Genomic DNA, 20795 nt, shown 5'->3' on the forward strand with positions numbered 1-20795 from the left:
ACATTGATTGTCATGTGCTTCCTGTAGCGACTTAGAAAGGACTGTGTGTAAATACCAACTTCAGTTGCATCAGAAAGAAACTATAACTGTATTTACTACGTAACATAATCTATGACTGTTTGAAAATGCTCCTGTTTTGTCCGACATGTGGGAATGTGTTAATCGTGGAAGAAGGACAGCGATGCTTTAGATTCGCGTGTAACACATGTCCATATGTGCACAACATCACGAGGAAGGTAATGCATAACACCGGTTATGGAAATTTGTATCTAATAAGCGTTTGGAACGTTTGATTCGAACGCATTAAAGTTCGACGGAACGCCGACATTTAAAAGTTCGATTCGAATGAAACGAAAGAAATGACTTGATTCGATAATATGAGAACGTGTGAGGAACATCTGATGAGATCAATGTTTCTAACATTACAAATTATATAACAAAAATAGATTTGAGTGAGGGAGTGTTTATGTTCTATCAAACATTGCTTTCAGAGCATGATAAATAACGCTGGGTTACTGAGTAGTTACTTAAATGAAATGGTTAAATGATTATAAGATTGTATTGTACTTTAAAATGCTCTTTATTTCATCACGTTATTATATTTATGTATAAAATTTACAGTTTTAGAATAAATTCTCATTAAAAGATATTTTGAATAATGCTGGCACCCATTTTCTACCATAGTAGGAAATAAGAGTTGATTGAAGTCAATGGATCCCAGCAACATTCTTCAAAATATCTTCTTTTGTTTAACAGAAGATATAAACTTACTCAATGTACTTAATAAACCAAGAACTTCGTTTATATTATCTTGAAAACGTAGGAATTAAAAATATTTTAGAAATTTTTTAGAAATATTGTTATAGCTTCAGGTGGATAAACATCTGGATACTTAAAAGTTTATATTTGATGTCACTTCATAGATACTTATGTATGTGTGTCTTATCATCAAATGTTCATTCATAAATTGCACATACTTCTGAATTAAATCAGCCACAGTGCCACACGCAGGTTAACATTTTACCACCACTCTTTACTTCTCTTGTGTCTATGAACTCCGTAACATTACAAAACTTCCCATCATGCCACCTGTTTCCCGTCTTAAAGACACAGATGCAATTATAGCACATGACAATACTAACTTCAGAATCATAACACAAAACCTGGATAAATAAATCACCTCTATAAACTACTGACATTGTTTTTAAAAGATAGCTCTTAAAAACTCATTTTTGCATCCCCCAAAATGCTGTTGTGCAAACAAATGGCCAAAACACATACAAGTTTTCAATGCTTAGTTGGTCTGTAAATGTAATTGGCTGTTAAGTGAAAAAGTCAATTTCAAACTCTGATTAGAATTCAAAATGACGCTGTTTTAGACACTGGTAACAACTGTATTTATACAGTGACATATTAAAGAAGAGCCACTTGTCATAGTATTTTTGCTATTTATGTCATTGATAGTTTTTTTCAACATTCCGCATATATATTCTTTAAAGTCTGTGTGAAATCCAAATTTACAGTGTTTATTTTACAAGCACACAATGCTATTCTTTAGGTAAATGATAAATCCATGCAAGCTAATTCACCGAAAAAAAAAATCTTTGTTCTGATAATCTTCAAAGTCTGACCATTTGCTCTGGCGTTTGGAGTGGCAGTCCTTCTCTGATGATGTCAGTTTGGCAGATGCATCCACAATATTCCTAACCACGCCCCTCTTACCTTTAGTTGATGAGGGAATGATGTGCAAAAAGAAAGCCCCGCCCCCTACTCAATATGCAGTTTCAGTTTGAGGTCCTTCAACATACTAAAATAAGTCTCAGCAACTTGCAGTAAAATTAAAAACACTTATAAATCACCTTGAACCATCCTTGTTTTTATTAGTATCTAACAATTGAAGCTTGTTTCTATGAGGGTTAGGTTTATGGTCAGGCATAGACAGTATCATTGACCTGATAAAAAAATAGGAAAACAAACCTGTTTATGTGCTTTAACAGGTAAACAACAGAAAGTACCCCAAACTGAAGGAGGTTGATGATGTTCTTGGAGGATCTGCTGCTTGGGAAAATGTGGATTCCACTGCAGGTAAACAAATGAAACTTGAAAAGTAAAGTTTGCTCACAAACTTATGGTGGATTGACTGAGACTAGTCTGAAAGTTTGAAGTAGTTTTAAAGTTTAATTAATTGAAATAGTTTTTAAGAATTTTGAAACAGTCGGCATAGATTGATAACTACATATAGGTCAGCATGTATCTAGTATGGATTGGTATGTTTTAGTATAGATTGGTATATGGTTAGTATGTTTCTAGTGTGGATTAGATTATTATAGTATGTTTCTAGTCTGGATTGGTATATTATTAGTATGTTTGTTAGTATGTTTCTAGTATGGATTTGTGTGTCCTTAGTATGTTTCTAGTGTGGTTTATGTCTCTAGTATAGATTGGTATATTGTTAGTATGTTTTAGTGTGGGTTAGTATATTTTTAGTATGTTTTAGTATGGATTGGTGTGTCCGTTAGTATGTTTCTAGTATAGATTGGTATATTGTTTGTATGTTTCTAGTATGGATTAGTATATTTTTATTATGTTTTATGGTATGAATTGGTGTGGCCTTGGTTTGTTTTTTAATGTGGTTTATTATGTTTCTAGTATGGATTGGTATATTTGGAGTATGTTATGTTTTTCTTCCATGGATTGGTATATTATTACTATGTTTCAAATGTGGATTAATATATTTTTAGTATGTTTGTTAGTATGTATCTAGTATGGATTGGTGTGTCCTTTAGTGTGTTTCTAGTGTGGTTTATGTTTCTTGTATTAATTGGTATATTGTTAGTATGTTTTTAGTATGGATTGGTATATTTGGAGTATGTTTGTTATGTTTCTTCCATGGATTGGTATATTGTTAGTATGTTTCTAGTGTGGATTAGTATATTTTTAGTATGTTATTAGTATGGATTGGTGTGTCTTTACTATGTTTCTAGTGTGGCTTGGTATGTTTTTAGTATAGATTTGTGTGTTGTTAGTATGTTTCTAGTGTGGCTTGGTATGTTTTTAGTATAGATTTGTGTGTTGTTAGTATGTTTCTAGTGTGGCTTGGTATGTTAATAGTATAGATTTGTATGTTGGCAGTATGTTTCTAGTGTGGATTATATTCAATGTAAAGTCAATGGCAGTGTTTTTTTTTTTTTTTTTTTTTTTTTTATAATGGAAGTCTATGGGACAGTTGCTACTTGCTAGGGTGCTGTAAGTGGTTGCTAGAGTGCTGCTAGTAAGTTGAAAGGTCATCAGTGATTGGCAAAATTGGTAGTCTGGGTTAAATGAGCCCAACCTTAAATCTGTATGACACTCTGGCGCAAAGATATAAGATTACAAAGTTTGGTCCAATGTTAAGTCAATGGGACTTTTCCGAATTCTCTGGGTCAGTTTTTGGAAAACCGTGAATCGCATTAGTTGGAAAAGATATAGCAACTCAAGTCAGACCAGTTTGGAGTTAATTTGGTGTTTGTAGCTTGAACGGATTAGGAGGAGATACATAAAGAAATTAGTCTCAGAAGAAGAAGGAAAAGTATAACAGTATGTTGTCTTTCTCAAGCCACCATAATAAAAATGTATCTACATGTAATAAAAGACAGTTTTCCTGGTTTAATTTGATGCTTAACATTCTTCTCTATTTTTTTCTTCGTTTCTTGAAGAACCCTGTCCAAAATGTGAGCACCCAAGGGCTTATTTCATGCAGATTCAAACCAGGTCTGCCGATGAACCAATGACAACCTTCTACAAATGCTGCAATATACAGTGTGGCCATCGATGGAGAGACTAAATCTAGACTTTGTTTGGGAAATATTAGAATAATGTATTGAATTGTTGGAACCCCATCATCATTTGTGTAAATTAAAACCCTCAGATGCTCTTTAAACGTTATTTCCCTCATCTAGAAGCTTTGTAAAATTAGGTTGTGTGCAATAACCAGATCATTCACTTGCCTTTTTTGGTGTTTATGTGTGAAAGTAATAAAACAGATGCTCATATTTGATCCAGTTTGTGTTTTTATTTGTTCAAATGAGTCCATACGTTTTGTTAAACATACACATTTGAGACTTGGGTTGAGCACAGCATCTGCTGTAGAGCCACAGACTATTCTCAAGGCATTTATCTACAGCTGCATTCCCATAAGACAAGCTTGACATCTACTCTGTCGGAAAACAGCGTCAAGTCACTTCACAAAGCAAGTAGACTTACAAGTCGAGAGCGTATTTGATTAAAGGGAGCCAGCCTGGGTTGTGCAAGTAAACCTCATGAACATGCATACATATTTACTGGAGATTATCGTTCAGTAGTCAGACAGACGGCATGTGGTTACAGTGGATGTATGGATGAGGTCTTTTTTCACTTTATATTGGTGGAGGTTTTGAAATTTGATTTAATGTGAGTTTTGAAGGGATAGTTCAACCAAAATTGAAAATTCTGATTTTTATGAATTTCTATTGAAGACAAAACAAGATATTTTGAAGAATGTTGGGGAATAAGCAGCCATTGATATCCATAGTAGGAACAACAATACTATGGAGGTCAATGGTTGATTATTTTTTCTTTAAATCTTCCTTTGTTTTTAATGGAAAAAAAGAAACTTAAATTGGTTTATCCAATAAACGAAGATAAGATTTTCATTTATGGTTGAACTACCACGACAGTTAGGTTTTGTAATGCCTGAAAATGCATATAGGGTGCAAGTGAATTTAGTAGGAAATATTTAAGGTGTTTGTTAGATTAAGATGAATCCATTTAAAAGTCGTATAATCAGACAGCAGGGTTATATGCATTTTCACAGTTTGCTACATCTTTTTCCCTCTTCATAATAAATACTACGATAAAAATATGTAACGTCTTTCACTTAAAGAGCTATAATATTAGCAGATTGTCTACTGGAGACAGATGATTAACATCAGAGATCTTAATAGAAATTATAGATGAAATAAATATTAATAATCTATAATAATGATTTAGATTTCAGATTGTTGGGATATATTTCATAAATATTCACCACCTGCGTGATGATTTATCCGAACAACGGTGCACTGAAGAACTCCATATCACAAGAAAACCTACATTTTGTCATGTTAGTGTCTGATGACTTTGTACAATCACATTCACAGGAAAATGTAGAACAGTCTGGGTCATGATCATGTAAAACATTTACAAATCTAAAAAGGTAATTGCGACTTCTTTTCTCTCAATATTGACTTTTCTTGCAATTTCAAGTTTATATTTCGCAATAATGACTCCTTTTTAAATTATTCTCAGAACTGAGATACAAACATGCACCGCAAACATTGAAAGTTTCCATCCAAATCAAATACCATTCTGGGTATGTTCTCTGCAGGTTAGTGTTTTGGTAAACAAAACCTAATCTTTACAAAATGTTTCATGGGATGTTTTTTTAGTAGAGAACATCCTAGCTTAGAAAAAGTGCTCAATTTAGTGTACATAAAGAGAGCTTTTCTGGCTCATCAAAATATAAGGTTTTGGGAACAAACAAACAAAAAGTATTTTATTAGAATCGCAAGTTTATATCTTACAATTCTTGCAATTAAGTTATACATCAGAACTGTGAGAATTCTCTGTGAGATAAAAAGTCGCATTAACCTTTTTTATTCAGCGGCGCAAACAGGTTTCCATAAATTAGCCAGCAATTTGCCAAAACATAAAATTATTCAGTTGAGCCTGCTGTTAAGGTTTTTTTTTTTTTTCTCTGCAAAACACATGCTATTTTTAAGTGCCACAGTGCTATTGTGTGTTTCAATTGCAAGTTTTGCAGTTAATTGTACAATTTGCTAGCACTTTCTGAATGGAAAGTGTCTGCAGCCAAACTACACCACTATTCTGAATAAATCTTGCATATTATGTACTAATACAGGTAATACCTACATACAATCACTGGCCACTTTATTAGGTACACCTTACTAGTACCGCGTTGGACTACCTTTTGCCTTCAGAACTGCCTTAATCCTTTGTGGCATAGATTCAGCAAGGTACTGAACATATTCCTCAGAGATTTTGATTTATATAGACATGATAGCATCACACAGTTGCTGCAGATTCGTCATGATGCGAATCTCCCATTCCACTGCATCTTGAAGGTGCTCTATTGGATTGAGTTCTGGTGACTGTGGAGGCCATTTGAGTATAGTGAACTCATTGTTATGTTTAAGAATTTAGTCTGAGATGATTTGCGCTTTATGAGCCATCAGAAGATGGGTACACTGTGATCATAAAGGGATGGACATGATCCGCAATAATACTCAGGTAGGCTGTGGCATTGACACGATGCTCAATTGGTACTAAGTGATGACTAATGTCCAATTTTGGTGAGCCTGTGCAAATTGTAGCCTCAGTTTCCTGTTCTTAGCTGACAGGAGTGGCACCCGTTTTGGTCTTCTGCTGCTGTAGCCCATCTGCCTCAAGGTTGGATGTGTTGTGCATTCAGAGATGCTCTTCTGCAAATCTCAATTGTAACAAGTGGTTATTTGAGTTACTGTTGCCTTTCTATCAGCTGGAACCAGTCTGGCCATTCTCCTCTGACCTCTGGCATCAACAAGGCATTTGTGCCCACAGTACTGCTGCTCACTGGATATTTTCTCTTTTTTGCACCGTTCTCTAAAAATCACAGAGATGGTTGTGCATGAAATTCTAGAAGATCAGCAATATCTGAAATACTAAGACCAGTCCGTCTGGCACCAACAACCATGCCATGTTCAAAGTCACTTAAATCTGTTTTCTTCCCCATTCTGATGCTCAGTTTGAACTGCACTAGATCATCTTGACCATGTCTACATGCCTAAATGCACTGAGTTGCTGCCATGTGATTAGCTAATTTGAAATTTGCGTTAACAAGCAGTTAGACAGGTGTACCTAATAAAGTGGCCAGTGAGTGTAGTATTGGTGCTTTTGAATTCGTACCACTTCGTCAGTATAAAAACAGAGCAACATGACTTAAGAGTTCACATTTTTGCAGGCAGAAAAAAAGGAAACAATCTCTTTGGATGATACAATCTGACCATGAAGGAAAAAAAAATAAGAAAGAAAAAATAAGGATGATCATCCATTAAATCCTCATGGCTTGTTGCACACAGTATTAATAAGCGCATAGTTAATCTGCTTTGACTTCTGAAGGCCAGTTCAGAAAGCAGCCCAGCGTGACACACTGATGCACATATGGCCTAAAAAATATGAGCGAGATTACAGCGATGCCCTGCGGTGTGCTGGTCTACGCCAACAGAAAAGCCAGACATTTTCTCCCTTTTTTTTAAGACAACAACAACACTACAGCTAATAGAATCTGAAAGTAACGCAACAATCACTTCTAAACATGTTCTGTAGTAGAGCTGGCAAGAATAAATGCTTGTAGATGCTTCTACGTCGATCATTATAGTAGCAAACACTGACCTACCTTATAAACGAACCGACCTGGATAACAGATGACGGTTTACACAAGTCCCAGTTTACACAGCTTATCGACAACACAGAACAGCTAAGTATAGAGGTTTGAAAAGCACCGTGGCTATAGCTTCGATTCACAGTTGAAATCAAATTCTCTGTATATTAGTTTGCATTCCACAAATATCGACCCTAACATGAACCGCATGGCATATTAAAACGCCAGGCGCTTTAATGAAGGCTATTTAGTGTCTCTAAATCAATAAAAGGTGATTCAGATTGGCCAACGCAATCTCACAGCAATTCGTAACTTTTTCATTTAGTGGCTAAAGCTGCGGTCACACTGGACTTCTCTCCCCATAGACTTCCATTCATACACACGGAAACGCATCAGACCGAAAACGCAAGTTCGTGCATGAAGTTTCGCAAGTCACTGCGTTGCAAAGTTCAAGCTTTGTGAACTCTGACCTTGAAATCGCATCACTTGATTGCGTGAGACCAATCGAGGACCAAAACATGACCTCTCTGGACAGAAATCTTAAATACGGACCAATCGCTTGCATTTTTTAAAATGTCTAATCATCTTGTTTAATCCCGGCCCTTTTCACAGCACCATACGACAGAATTTCGCAAACTCAAACTCAAGGGTGACCGCAGCTTAATTCGTATGAATTTATACGATCTAATTCGTACAATTTAGTACGATTTGCTCATCACCCAATGACGATTGGGTTTAGAGGCGGGGTTGGGTGCCACACCTCCTTTTTAAAATCGTATATTTAATAGGAAAGAACTCATATGAATTAGCCACTAAACTGACAGAACGTAAAATACGAACGTTTTCTCGTGAGATCAGGCTGGATTGGCATACATTACTGTATATATGCCTTATAAATAGAAACCCTTCATCTAGAAATGACACGTCTGCACAACAATGCATGTTACATATACAAGCATATCAAATCCAGACAAGAGATTGAAATTAAAACTAAAAAAGGAAAATACATTTCCATAACATTTGCATAAAATGCCACACACAGAGACACACAGGTAAGAGCGATGTCTTTAAAACCAGCTATGAAAAAATTCCATTTTAAGGTTAAAATAAAACTATAATGCATAAAATAAGAATCCAGCAATACTGACCCTGAATGAAACTCACCTAGTTTTGTTACGCAAGCCTCTTTTCACATATTCCCTTTCACATATACACTTCACTGCTAAAATAATAAATAAAAAACAAAATAGTGCTTTGATGTAACCCTGACCATCGTGCATATAAAATGTGCCTTCTCGAGTGAATTCTTCATTTGACGTGCATCTGTAACTATAAAATGTGCCTGTAAATTAAATGCGGTCACATAAACTGAGCAATGGCTAGAAATATGAGCTGTCAGGTAGGGGGAAAGTGAAAACGGAGCGGACGGAAATGAAAGTGAGTCGCCGACACCCACCAACATCAGGTTGCAGCACATTTGTTGACGGGATAAACTGTTAGCATATGCGCTTGTATGTGTAAATATAGCCCTTGCAGTTCGGGCAGGTGTGCGTCACGTCCTTGAGGTCGTCGATCAAGCAGGGGATCAAGCAGCAACCTAGGTCGCAACTGCAAAACAAAGACAGAAATCAAAAGCAATCACATATTAATATTAATTTTTAACATGTTAGTATGTTGCTAGCACTTTTCTAATAAAAATTCACGCACACTAATATTTCATTGGTCGACCTTTAGCATTAATTCTGTGGCATGTTCACCGTGGCATTATTGGTTGCATTTATTTTTCACCAAAATCTTGTATTGATGATCGGAGAGTTGCAAGTTTCCTCCAGCACATCCCAAAAATACTCAATAAGGTTAATGTCAGGACTCTTTAGTGGCCAATCCATTTGTAAAATGGTATCTAAAGCTCCCTGGATCACTCTCTCACAATTTAAGCCAGATGAATCCTGATATTGAAATATGTCTAAGCCAGTGTTTCTCAACCACGTTCCACCAACACTGCATGTTTTGAATGTCACACCTATTACAGGTCTTTCAGTCTCTCCTAACGAGCTTTTTATCTGAATCAGGTGTGTTTGGTTAAGGAGACAAGGAAAATGTGCAGAGCTGGTGGTCCTCCAGGAACGTGGTTAAGAAACACTTGGTCTAAGTCATCAGGGAAGAAAAAATCCATTGAGGGAATAATCTGGTCATACAATATATTCAACTGACCACATCCTTTGGACACATAACATTGCTGAATCTAGAGATGAGCAACTGCAGATCACAGATCACAGCACTGACCCAATAGACTTGTATGGTAGGCACTAGGATTGATGTTACATCACTCTAAAACAAGGTAAATCTGGACTCATCAGACCAGACCATATGACCTTTTTCTAGTGCCCCGCAGTCTAATCTTTATGCTCCCTAGCAAATTGAAGCCTTCGTTCTAGATTATCCTCATTGATAAGAGGTTTTCTTAAGGCTACGCTGCTGTTTAGTCCCAATACCTTGAGTTTCCTTTGCATCATGCATGTGGGAATGCCAAGATGTATTGTTATGATTTGATTTCATCAGATATTGTGATGAAAATATAAGATATAAGTGATGAACGCACTTGATCATTCTACCAAATCAATGTTGATTTCCAGAATACCATTTTACGTTACATTTACCGCCATAATGAAACCGACAGCAGTTTACCTTAGATCTTGAAAATAAAACAACTAGCAAACATGAAGTTTACGTGAATGGAAGAACTGTGTAAACCTACAAAATCAGTCCCTCTGCATGTACGTTTAATAATGCTAATAAAGTGTAATATTCAATAATTAGATAAGAAACCTGTCCACTTGGCTGGAAGTGCAGTGTGCTCTTCTGCGCTTCTTAATGTCTGATATTCAAATGTTTCCGTGGCGTCTAGTGCAGACAGTCAAATTGCTTGTCACTGAAATTTTGCCACAGTATTAGTATTGGACCTTTTTCTTCACTTATAAGCGGGTGCAGCAATTCGAATCTTTTTGGCTAGAGACTTTCAGTCCTATTCACTTCCATTTATTTTTAGACGTTCTGCTGCTTGATGATACAGACTGATGTTTTCTTCTTATATTATTCTACTTTGCCTTTATACACCATTCTAATGTGCTAATCCCATTGGCCCATGAACATTTCCTGCTTGTTATCAAACTATTTCACAACTGTAACAAGAGGCAATTCAATCAGGACTTAATGTTAAAACAGCTATTATAACATTATGCATTAATGTGTGGCTCTTTTTGCATTCTCTGAAGATAAAGAAATAAAAAAAAAATGTACAACAGCAAATACGTTGAGACCATTGTTTCTATTTACATAACTCAAATTGGTCTATAGTCATTGACTTACTTGTTTGTAGAGCAAGTAGTTTAATAGTTTTCTGCTGTTTATTATTCAAAGTCATTTCTCCCATAGGAAACAGAATAAGGTCAATATGGATCATTTTGTGGATCATTTTGAGGGATGTTAACAATAACAATGGTTCTAATGTATTTGCTGTAATAAATTTTAATTTTCCATAGTTTCCAAGAATCCAGAAAGCTCCACATGATGATATTTTTTTTTAAATGGCAGCTGTGTTAACATTAGTTATGATTGAATCACTTCTTGTTACAGTTCTGAAATAGTTTGATGACAAGCAGGAACTGTTCATGGAACAATAATATCGCCATATAAAAAGCTAGGTTGCAGCCGGAAATGATGTTAGTGAGGCGAGCAGGGGGCGCCCAATCAGCGGACTGTGTGGGTCCTAACGCCCCAGTATAGTGAAGGGGACTCTATACTGCTCATTGAGCACTGTCTTTCACATGAGACGTTAAACCGAGGTCTGTGGTCGTTAAAAATCCCAGGATGTCCTTCGAAAAAGAGTAAGGGTTTAACCTAGGCATCCTGGCCAAATTTGGCAACTGGCTTCTGCCCATCATGGCCTCCTAAACATCCCCATATCATTATTGTCTCCTCTTCACTAATAAGCACTTTGATTGTCCAGAAATGTAAGGAACTATTATTATTTTTAATATTGAGTTGTTCAGTTCACTACTCACCCGACAAAGAAGCAGAACATGCAGACAAGTGTGTTCATGAGGCCGATGTCATGGCTGATGCGGGTAATGATGGGCTGTTGGCAGTGTGGGCAAACCGTCTGCACTGGAGCCGACTGAAACATCTCCCCCTGTAGGACAGTCACGGTGGTGGTGGCGGCACCTGGAGGAGCCAGAACTGTGGCTGTGTGCCCTGGAGCAAAGTGACTGGGCCCTGGACCAGCATACTCGCCCATCGTATGAGGAAAGTGCCCAAGGGGAGGATAGTAACCACCTGCAGCACATTCATTTTCAAGTTTAGTTATACTTTATTTAGGAAAACAATGTTTGTTGGTAATGGTGTGTTTTTAAGATGCTGTAAAGAGCTTGAAATTGAAATGCAATATGGGTACATACAGTAGTGTGAAAAAGAATTTGCAAGTAATGATTTCTTAATTTTTTTATACAGGTTAGTCACACTTTAAGGTTTCACATGATCAAACTAATTAGATATTAATCAAAGATAACAAGTAAACACATCATGTAGTTCTGAAATTAAGGTGTTTATTATTGGGGGAAAAACACACGGTAACACAAATAATAACTACACACTATAAATCATTTATTAAGCATTAGCAAATAATGGATTCATTAACTCTTAATTAATATTAATAAACGTCAACATTAATAAACGTCAGTAAGCAGTTTATAAATACAGCTACAAATACTCTATTCTAGACTTACGAGCACATTTATAATGTCTTTAATTGTATTTTTATAGCTTTTTAATGATTATTATTATGCTTTATAAATCCCTTCTGAATGACAACTAAAGGGTCAGTTTTATTCTTAACATGACAAAAAGAAAATAAATGACTTAATTTCTATTTACTTGAAGATACATCTTGAAGATACATCAATATCTTATGTAAAATAAAATTACTGTACAGTTTAAACTTTGTTAAACAACTTTGAAATGTTGTATCATAATATATTGTTAAATTATTATATTGTTGGTGTTTTATCTACTTTTATTTAACTGCATTTATTTCCATTTGTATTTTGACATTCCTGTTATTCGGCAATGCTGTTTTTCATTTGATACGGAGCCTTTGATTGCAATTTAAAGGTTTTACAAAGCATAAACATCCCCCACATTAGATTAGGTGACAAAACTGCATGAAGTTGACTTAATAAAGCATTTATTAACATAGATAGTAGCCATTACTATATGACTGAATAATAAAATATAGAAATGTTGATTTGAATAGTTAATTAATTGTTTACTAACTCAATCTAAATGATTCTAAAAGCCACCAACTACTCTTAAATACAGATGGTTTGTAAATAATGCAATACTGAATGTAGTAATGAACAATTAATAACAAATAAAGTATGAAAGAACAATTGTTATGCACATTATAAATGTGCTTATAAGTCAATACAGCATTTGTAGCTGTATTTATTAACTGCTTACTAACGTCTATAAATGTAGAGTTAGTGGTTAACAGATAATGAATTTACTAATTGCTAATGCATAATAGATGATTCGTAGTGTGTAGTTATAGTGTTACCGTTTTCTTTTTTAGTATCCTGAATAGAATTCACAATGAAACCTCAATGAATTAACATGAACCATCTTGTAGAGCATTTATTAATATGTTTTATAATATTAAAAAAAAATCCTTTATTTGAAAAACTTTATTTTTCAATGCTATATCAAAGAGGAATTAAAACTGTAATAAATGTATTGTTTGTCATATTGGTAAATAGACTAACTAATAGACCAGAACTTTAAAAGTATGAAGGCATGGATTTTCTGTTGGAAGTCCGCTTCAGGATAGAGTAACACATATGCTTTCTTATGTCTTTGTGATTATTAATAAAATTGAATGTTTAAGAGCCTAGATTATAAGATGACCTTAGTGTCATCTTTTTTCAGAGTAAAACTGTAATGATATGCGTGTCTTTGCTTCTTCTGTATGCCAAATTATTTGTTTTCTCAGGATCTACCAAGCCAGGTGAGAGGTTATTTTAAGTAAATTCCTTTGTATGCGAGATGGACTTTCTGTCTAGTAGCAAGCTGCCAGTTTGGATGTTGATTAAACCAGTTTTGATAAGATGACTGAGAGTACATGAAACAGCCTTGAGTATGAAACAGATTGTACTGTGCGTGTGTGTGTGCGTTTGTGTGTGTGTGTGTGTGTGTGTGTGTGTGTGTGTGTGTGTGTGTTCTGTTTGTTTGAGGATAATGTGTGTGTTTGTTCTGTTTGTTTGAGGATGATGTTTACAGCTGTCTGGGGTCAGCTCTGAATAGACTAGTGGCTGTCTGACTTTTGTATCCTCTTAAGGCCCAAGGTGTTTTTTACATGCATTTTTTATTCCTCTTTGCTATTTGAGCTTCTTGGAACCCAATTAGAATAAAAATCCAAGTATTGTTTTAGGTTTTGGGACATTTCATATGCTGCAAAACAGTTGCAGGATGACACTGCATGTCTGTAACAAAAAATAAAACATTCAAAGTATTTTTAAATAGCCACTTAAGAACTAAAATGTGCTGTCCACTCAAGTCCTAGGAGCGTATGTGACACCTATGTGACACCAATCAGGTTAATACACCTATATGTATGACCAGGGTGTGAACTACACACTAACAACTGGGGTGGGTGGACAGGGTCAAATTTAGGTTTGGACGATGTCGACCAATTTGGCATCGTATGATGCCGAATGTGTGACATCACAATGGATGATGGCATCGTCGTCATAGGCGGAGGTGAATTAATTATTTATTAATAATTAATTCATTCATAATGAATTTATTATTTGTAGTCTACCATTTCAACTACCTGACCCACACAAATCACAACATGTCAATCACTTTTTCCGCGGGAGGTTGGTCAGTAAAAAAGGTGCACAACCAACAGTATCTGAGGTTTTCACTAAAATTACTAAGTACAAGTGTGAAAGTGAAAGACTGAAGCAGTGTACAGACACTGTGACACCTGACAGATTCAAAAGACAGAAGAGTCATTAGATAGAGACAAGATTAATTAAATATTATGTTTAACAACTAAGAGAGACGCGATCCAGCGGTACATCCTTGGTAAACTGTACGACATGCACTGCTTTCTGGAGCTAAGACGAGCGCATGACAGTGTGTGTGTCTGTGTGTGTGTGTGGTCACGTGATGTGCGTTATCAGCGGACAGAGGGCTGTTCAGACATGTTAGGTAAAACACTGTGTGGATGTGGATAATTTTCGTTGTAAAATGCATTTTAAAACGAAGACGTATTAGTGTAAATGGGGCCTGAGAGTGTATTTTTCGTGAGCGGGTTTGCGACGGGGCAGAGGATCGACGATGTCGGCTCATCATCGTGTTGTCTATAGGCCATCCCATCAGCGATGGACGATGGCATCGTCTATCGGCCCAACCCTAGTCAACTTTTTCAGCTAGTTTTTGTTATACATGCTTCAGTGAATCAAATGTACTGTATGTATTTATTTAAATGACATCTTTATTAATCAAATGTATTTAAGTTTTCAGTGTTTTGTGGGATATTTTGTGTATTCTTACCTACAGTATCCGATTAGCTACTCCTGAGATCACTGTAAGTCAAACTATGCAAACTATAATCTAATTTGACTTTACTTTTAGGCTTCACAGAAACAGTCTCGTGGACAGTTACATTGTCTATCGGTGCTCTAGATATGCCGGTTTAAGACTGTTGAATGAGTTTTTTCTCACAGACTGACTGATGCGATTATGCATTCACAGTGATATGAATGCATGTAGGGGTGGTCAAATGTGTATTTATATTATTAATTAGATTTTTTATACACATTTTAATTATTTACATTATTAATTAAAATACAAAGCAGAGCAAATTATATCTTAGTATTAAAGAGCTGACCGCCATGTTGTTTTGATGTCCTTCAGGAAAGATCAAGCATTAATTAGGGGGATCAATCCCCCCCAAATCCCCTTGTAATCCACACGCTGTATTTGACACAGTTTATGATGTTATGTGAGAGTGTGATTGTTGTTGATTTGAGATTGTAAGCAGAGCAGCCTACAAACTCTTTGTTGGTGTTGAAGATGGCTTATGCTTAATAAAAATGCAACTCTCCTTTGTAAACTTTCTTTTATTGAGTCTCTGACTTTGACTCTTAGCTAGGTTTTTGGGTTAAAACTGTCAGTTCCTTAACAATTATTACCATTTTTTTCTATTTAAATCATATTAACTAATTAAAAACCACTTTCTGCTCTTTAACCAAACACTTCACTTTCATTTTCACTGTAAACTGAATCATGACCTGCATTATTTTTCACTTTCTCTTCTCTCAGTAACCCTAATGGTTTCTGAATGGCTGCTGATGGTGTTGGTTTGATTGGCACACTTGCAAAAAACAGAAATGTGCGCACATCTAGAGAAAAAACTTGAAGGCAGGTGCACGATCAAAAAACAAACATAAGTAGCAAAAGATTCAAAGTAGGTCGGCACACTGCCACTTTAGCTCTCAAAAAATTTTATTAGTCAAAATTACAAAAACACTACGTTTCGACCGACATGGTCTTCATCAGGTAAAGCGTTGCAAATGGAAGTCCTCCAGAAATAGACAAACAGCTCTACACAGCACCTGCAGTCAATTATCACAATCAGCTAACAAGCCGGTAAACAGGAACAATTGCATACAATAATATACATCTTAAACAATGTGAAAAACATGAATACAATTACAAACAGACATTTAAAATACAAATACAAATTCTCACTATAGAATTCCTCGGAGACAGTATTCTATAGGCTAGATAGATATAGCACATCACACCTGCACAAAATCACATCACTTAAACAAAGCCAGTAGACCTAGGGGCAAAAAACATTATGTACATATTTAGTATACAACAATTCATTCATTCATTCTCTTCTCAGCTTAGTCCCTTTACCAATCCGGGGTCGCCACAACAGAATGAACCGCCAACTAATCCAGCAAGTCTCTACGCAGCGGATGCCCTTCCAGCCGCAACCCATCTCTGGGAAAAATATACAACAATATAGAATGCACAAACACTTACAAAAAAGATTTTAAATCAAAATCTAAATTCAAACCTCTCGGGGATAAAGTGTTTAGTGTGTAAATGTAAAACGCTTCCCTCTGTAATAAAAGTCTGTCAACATCGCCACCCCTTCTCGGCACCTTCACTTGTTCAATGCCAATATATCGCAAAGTCGCAAGGTTATGTTTCAATGCATTAAAATGAACGGCGATAGGATTTCGTTGATCGTTTAATCGTATATTACTTCTGTGTTCAGCAATTCGTGTTTTTAAACACCGTCTTGTTTTACCTATATAGGCTAAACCACAAGGACATTTAATCATATAGATCACATTTTTTGTGTTGCATGAAATCACACCTTTAATCTTTAATTGCTTACCTGAATGTGGATGACTAAAAAACTGACATTTGGTTGTAAAATTACACTGTGCGCATTGACCACATCTATAGTTACCTTCAGGGACTGAGAAAGGATTATCCGACCGATCGGAACCTTGATCTGCTCTCACTATCATTTGTCGCACATTAGGAGCTCGTTTAAAAACAATTCGTGAAGGATCTTTACAACAGTGTCTCATAACAGGGTCTGAATTTAATATATGCCAATGTCTACGTACTATATTTGCAAACTCATTACTTAAAGCCGAATATTGAATAATACAAGAAATCCGTGTGTTAGTAGGTTTTAGTGTTTTTCGAACCAAGGCTTCTTTTTGATCCATATTTTCGAAACGGGCCGCAGCTTCCTTAATCCATTTTGTAGAATAACCTCTATCATAAAAACGTTGACATAATTCCTTACGTTGTTTTTCAAACGTTAATTAAACGTTAATTAAACGATCAACGAAATCCTATCGCCGTTCATTTTAATGCATTGAAACATAACCTTGCGACTTTGCGATATATTGGCATTGAACAAGTGAAGGTGCCGAGAAGGGGAGGCGATGTTGACAGACTTTTATTACAGAGGGAAGCGTTTTACATTTACACACTAAACACTTTATCCCCGAGAGGTTTGAATTTAGATTTTGATTTAAAATCTTTTTTGTAAGTGTTTGTGCATTCTATATTGTTGTATATTTTTCCCAGAGATGGGTTGCGGCTGGAAGGGCATCCGCTGCGTAGAGACTTGCTGGATTAGTTGGCGGTTCATTCTGTTGTGGCGACCCCGGATTGGTAAAGGGACTAAGCTGACAAGAGAATGAATGAATGAATTGTTGTATACTAAATATGTACATGTTTTTTGCCCCTAGGTCTACTGGCTTTGTTTAAGTGATGTGATTTTGTGCAGGTGTGATGTGCTATATCTATCTAGCCTATAGAATACTGTCTCCGAGGAATTCTATAGTGAGAATTTGTATTTGTATTTTAAATGTCTGTTTGTAATTGTATTCATGTTTTTCACATTGTTTAAGATGTATATTATTGTATGCAATTGTTCCTGTTTACCGGCTTGTTAGCTGATTGTGATAATTGACTGCAGGTGCTGTGTAGAGCTGTTTGTCTATTTCTGGAGGACTTCCATTTGCAACGCTTTACCTGATGAAGACCATGTCGGTCGAAACGTAGTGTTTTTGTAATTTTGACTAATAAAATTTTTTGAGAGCTAAAGTGGCAGTGTGCCGACCTACTTTGAATCTTTTGATTGGCACACTTACCATGAGGATGAGGCATAGGCATTGGCATATGCATTGGCTTCGGGATGGGGCCTTCGCCTGGGACGTGTGGAGGGACGAAGCCAGGTTGCTGTGTGGCTTCATAAGGTGGAGGTCCATATTCTGGAGGCAGAGGGTGTCCTTGAGGAGGTCCAGTCATTACTGGAGCAGTGCCTGCTGAGGAGACACAAATTTATCACAAATCATGGAAAGGACACGATTTCTGTCTCCCCAAAGCTAGACTTGCTTCTAGGGCTGTGTGATCAATCGAAATCAAATAGCAATTGCAATTCTAAACGTTGTGTTAGCTAAATCGCAAGAGGCTACGATATGAAATATATAGTATTTAATTTCCCCCACCCAGAGCAAATGCGTGACTGCCATTGGTGTGTGAAAGTCTTACTAGCCAATTGAGTGACCATACTTTCGTTCTGCCCAATCAGAATTTCACAACTGAACCCCATGCGGAATGCCATGGGATAATGGCATCTGCTGCTTTAGAAGCATTAATAGACAACTTAATATAAAAAAAACAGCATTGGTAATATGGGAATATTTTGGTTTCAAAGTCAAAACAAAAACAGGTCATTTTTAAGAGCTTGCCATGGCTTACAGATTATTGAGCTGAAGCTTGACTATAAAATTAAAATCACAAAATCTGTCCAAAAAAAATAATAATTACATTTTTAAAAAATGTGTGAAAATAAAATAAATCACAATAATATATTTTCCCCAAATTGCACAGCCCTACTTGCTTCTCATAAAATCATTTTTAAACAGTGGGGTCTAAATGAATACTCATCTTTTTGTAGACGTGTATGCAATAATATTCATATAAATGACTTTAACAACAACGTTTTATGGTAGTTGTTAAAGGAAAATTGAATGTGGGTTTCTTTTATATTACAATAGGTTTGCTGCTAATTTGCTGGTCTCAAATGGTAGTTTAAAATAACAACATAATTGGTTATAAATTTATTTTAAATCATGGCTTCATGATATTGGAGAACATCCAAAATATTTGTATACATTTATAATATTTATATTTTTATTTATATATTTAAAATATATTTAAATATTTTATTAATATTTCTATTTTTATTCTTTACATTTCTCTGCAATATATTTGAATCTTGATGTTTTTACACTGATTAAATTTTATGTAGTTGTTGTGGCTAATTCGAGTATTTTTAACAAGAAAATGCAATGAAAAGATTTACACTGAATATTTATAAATGTCTCCAGAAGACCTACAGAACAGCATTGGTGCATCCTGAAGTAAAGTGAAGTGGCTATAAACTCCAGCAAGATAAAGTCACTGTAGTCACTGCTTTATCTATAAATAAAGCATAATTATAGAAAGTGTGTAAATCATAACTGAGAGCTATGTCATGTTTGCTGGCCTCCTGCATCTCGCAGCCCTGTCAGTCAGTCAGTCAGTAACAGTGGTGTAAAGTAACTAATTACAAATACTCAAGGTACTGTAATTGAGTAGTTTATCTCAGAAATTGTAATTTACTAAGTAGTTTTAAAAATGTGTACTTTTACTTTACCTTGAGTACATTTTTAGTGCAGTATCTGTCCTTTTACTCTCACTACTTTCCTTCAACCTGCAGTTACTACTTTATTTTTTCTTGTTTATGGGAATTAGAAAAATCAGTCCTGTAATTCATGTTCAATCAAATCACACATAGAAGGTAAATTGCACATAATGAACTACTTCAAGACATGTGCACTTTACATTGCAGCAAACTGTTTGGAAGCATTAAGTGTCCAAGAAGATGTTTAAAATCTTTACACGCATTGACCCAGAGACTGTTTAGGACAGGGATACCCAAACACAGGCTGTTTCCCAATTCCAAGAATGCAGAGAATGGACTTGCGTTCTTGTGGAGACCTGTCTTGCCAGGTGTCCTCGGAAGAACAGAGTTCTTGTGGTCTTGAGTATTGGAACTGAACTTTGGCAGCTGATGATGACGTTATACTAGAACACGAGGATGCAAGACTGCTGAAGAATGCATATTGAGAAACAGCCACAGTTCTGGAGGGCCGATGTCCTGCAGATTTTAGCTCCAACTTGCCTCAACACACCTGCACAGATGTTTCTAGAAAGTCTAGTATGAGATTGATTAGCAAGCCCAGGTGTGTCTAATTGGGATTGGAACTAAACTTTGCAGGACACCGGCCCTCCAGGACAGAGTATGGGCAACCCTGGTTTAGATGCATGTCACTGATGAGAAGATGATGCATATTTACTGTATGATGATTGAAATGGCCTTAAACACCCAGCAGACACAAGATGTCAACATGCCGTCAGATTGAAATTGTACTCTAACGTTGTGGAGACACTGCATTTTGTTTGGAAATGAAAATTATGTTAACATCAGAACTCAACATCAGCCCGATGTCACTGTCCAACCTAAACCCACCAAATATCAACATCTAATGATGTTACAGCTTGATGTTGTGTCGACGTTACCACCATAACATCTATCAAATGTTGAATTTTGGTTGCCATAACTGATGAGTAAATGTCAGTATTTGACGTCAATAGGATGTTAAGATGTTGGTTCGACATTGGATTTTGGTCACTTTCTAACAACCTA

The 20795-nt window shown here is 35.9% G+C and overlaps 2 protein-coding genes across 3 annotated transcripts in view; one reads left to right on the plus strand and one right to left on the minus strand.

Moving 5' to 3' along the window:
• polr3k (polymerase (RNA) III (DNA directed) polypeptide K) lies at positions 1-4036 on the plus strand. Its single transcript, NM_001002553.1, is given in 3 exon segments — positions 1-236; positions 1998-2085; positions 3696-4036. Coding segments are annotated over 3 exon segments (327 nt in total). The 5' UTR covers positions 1-125; the 3' UTR covers positions 3824-4036.
• Positions 4032-20795, minus strand: part of cdip1 (cell death-inducing p53 target 1) — a 26343-nt gene continuing 9579 nt past the window's right edge. The window contains exons 3-5 of one of the 2 annotated variants that reach the window (XM_068217091.2): positions 18193-18363; positions 11500-11770; positions 4032-9043 (exon numbers count right to left, since the gene is read on the minus strand). In XM_068217091.2, coding sequence (XP_068073192.1) covers positions 8932-9043; positions 11500-11770; positions 18193-18363 — 554 coding nt within the window. In that variant the 3' untranslated portion in view covers positions 4032-8931. Of the gene's footprint in view, positions 9044-11499; positions 11771-18192; positions 18367-20795 lie in introns of both variants that reach the window. The other variant, NM_001099242.2, reaches the window with a different exon arrangement.

This window comes from Danio rerio, chromosome 3 (assembly GCF_049306965.1).
Source record: "Danio rerio strain Tuebingen ecotype United States chromosome 3, GRCz12tu, whole genome shotgun sequence".
NCBI lineage: Eukaryota > Metazoa > Chordata > Actinopteri > Cypriniformes > Danionidae > Danio > Danio rerio.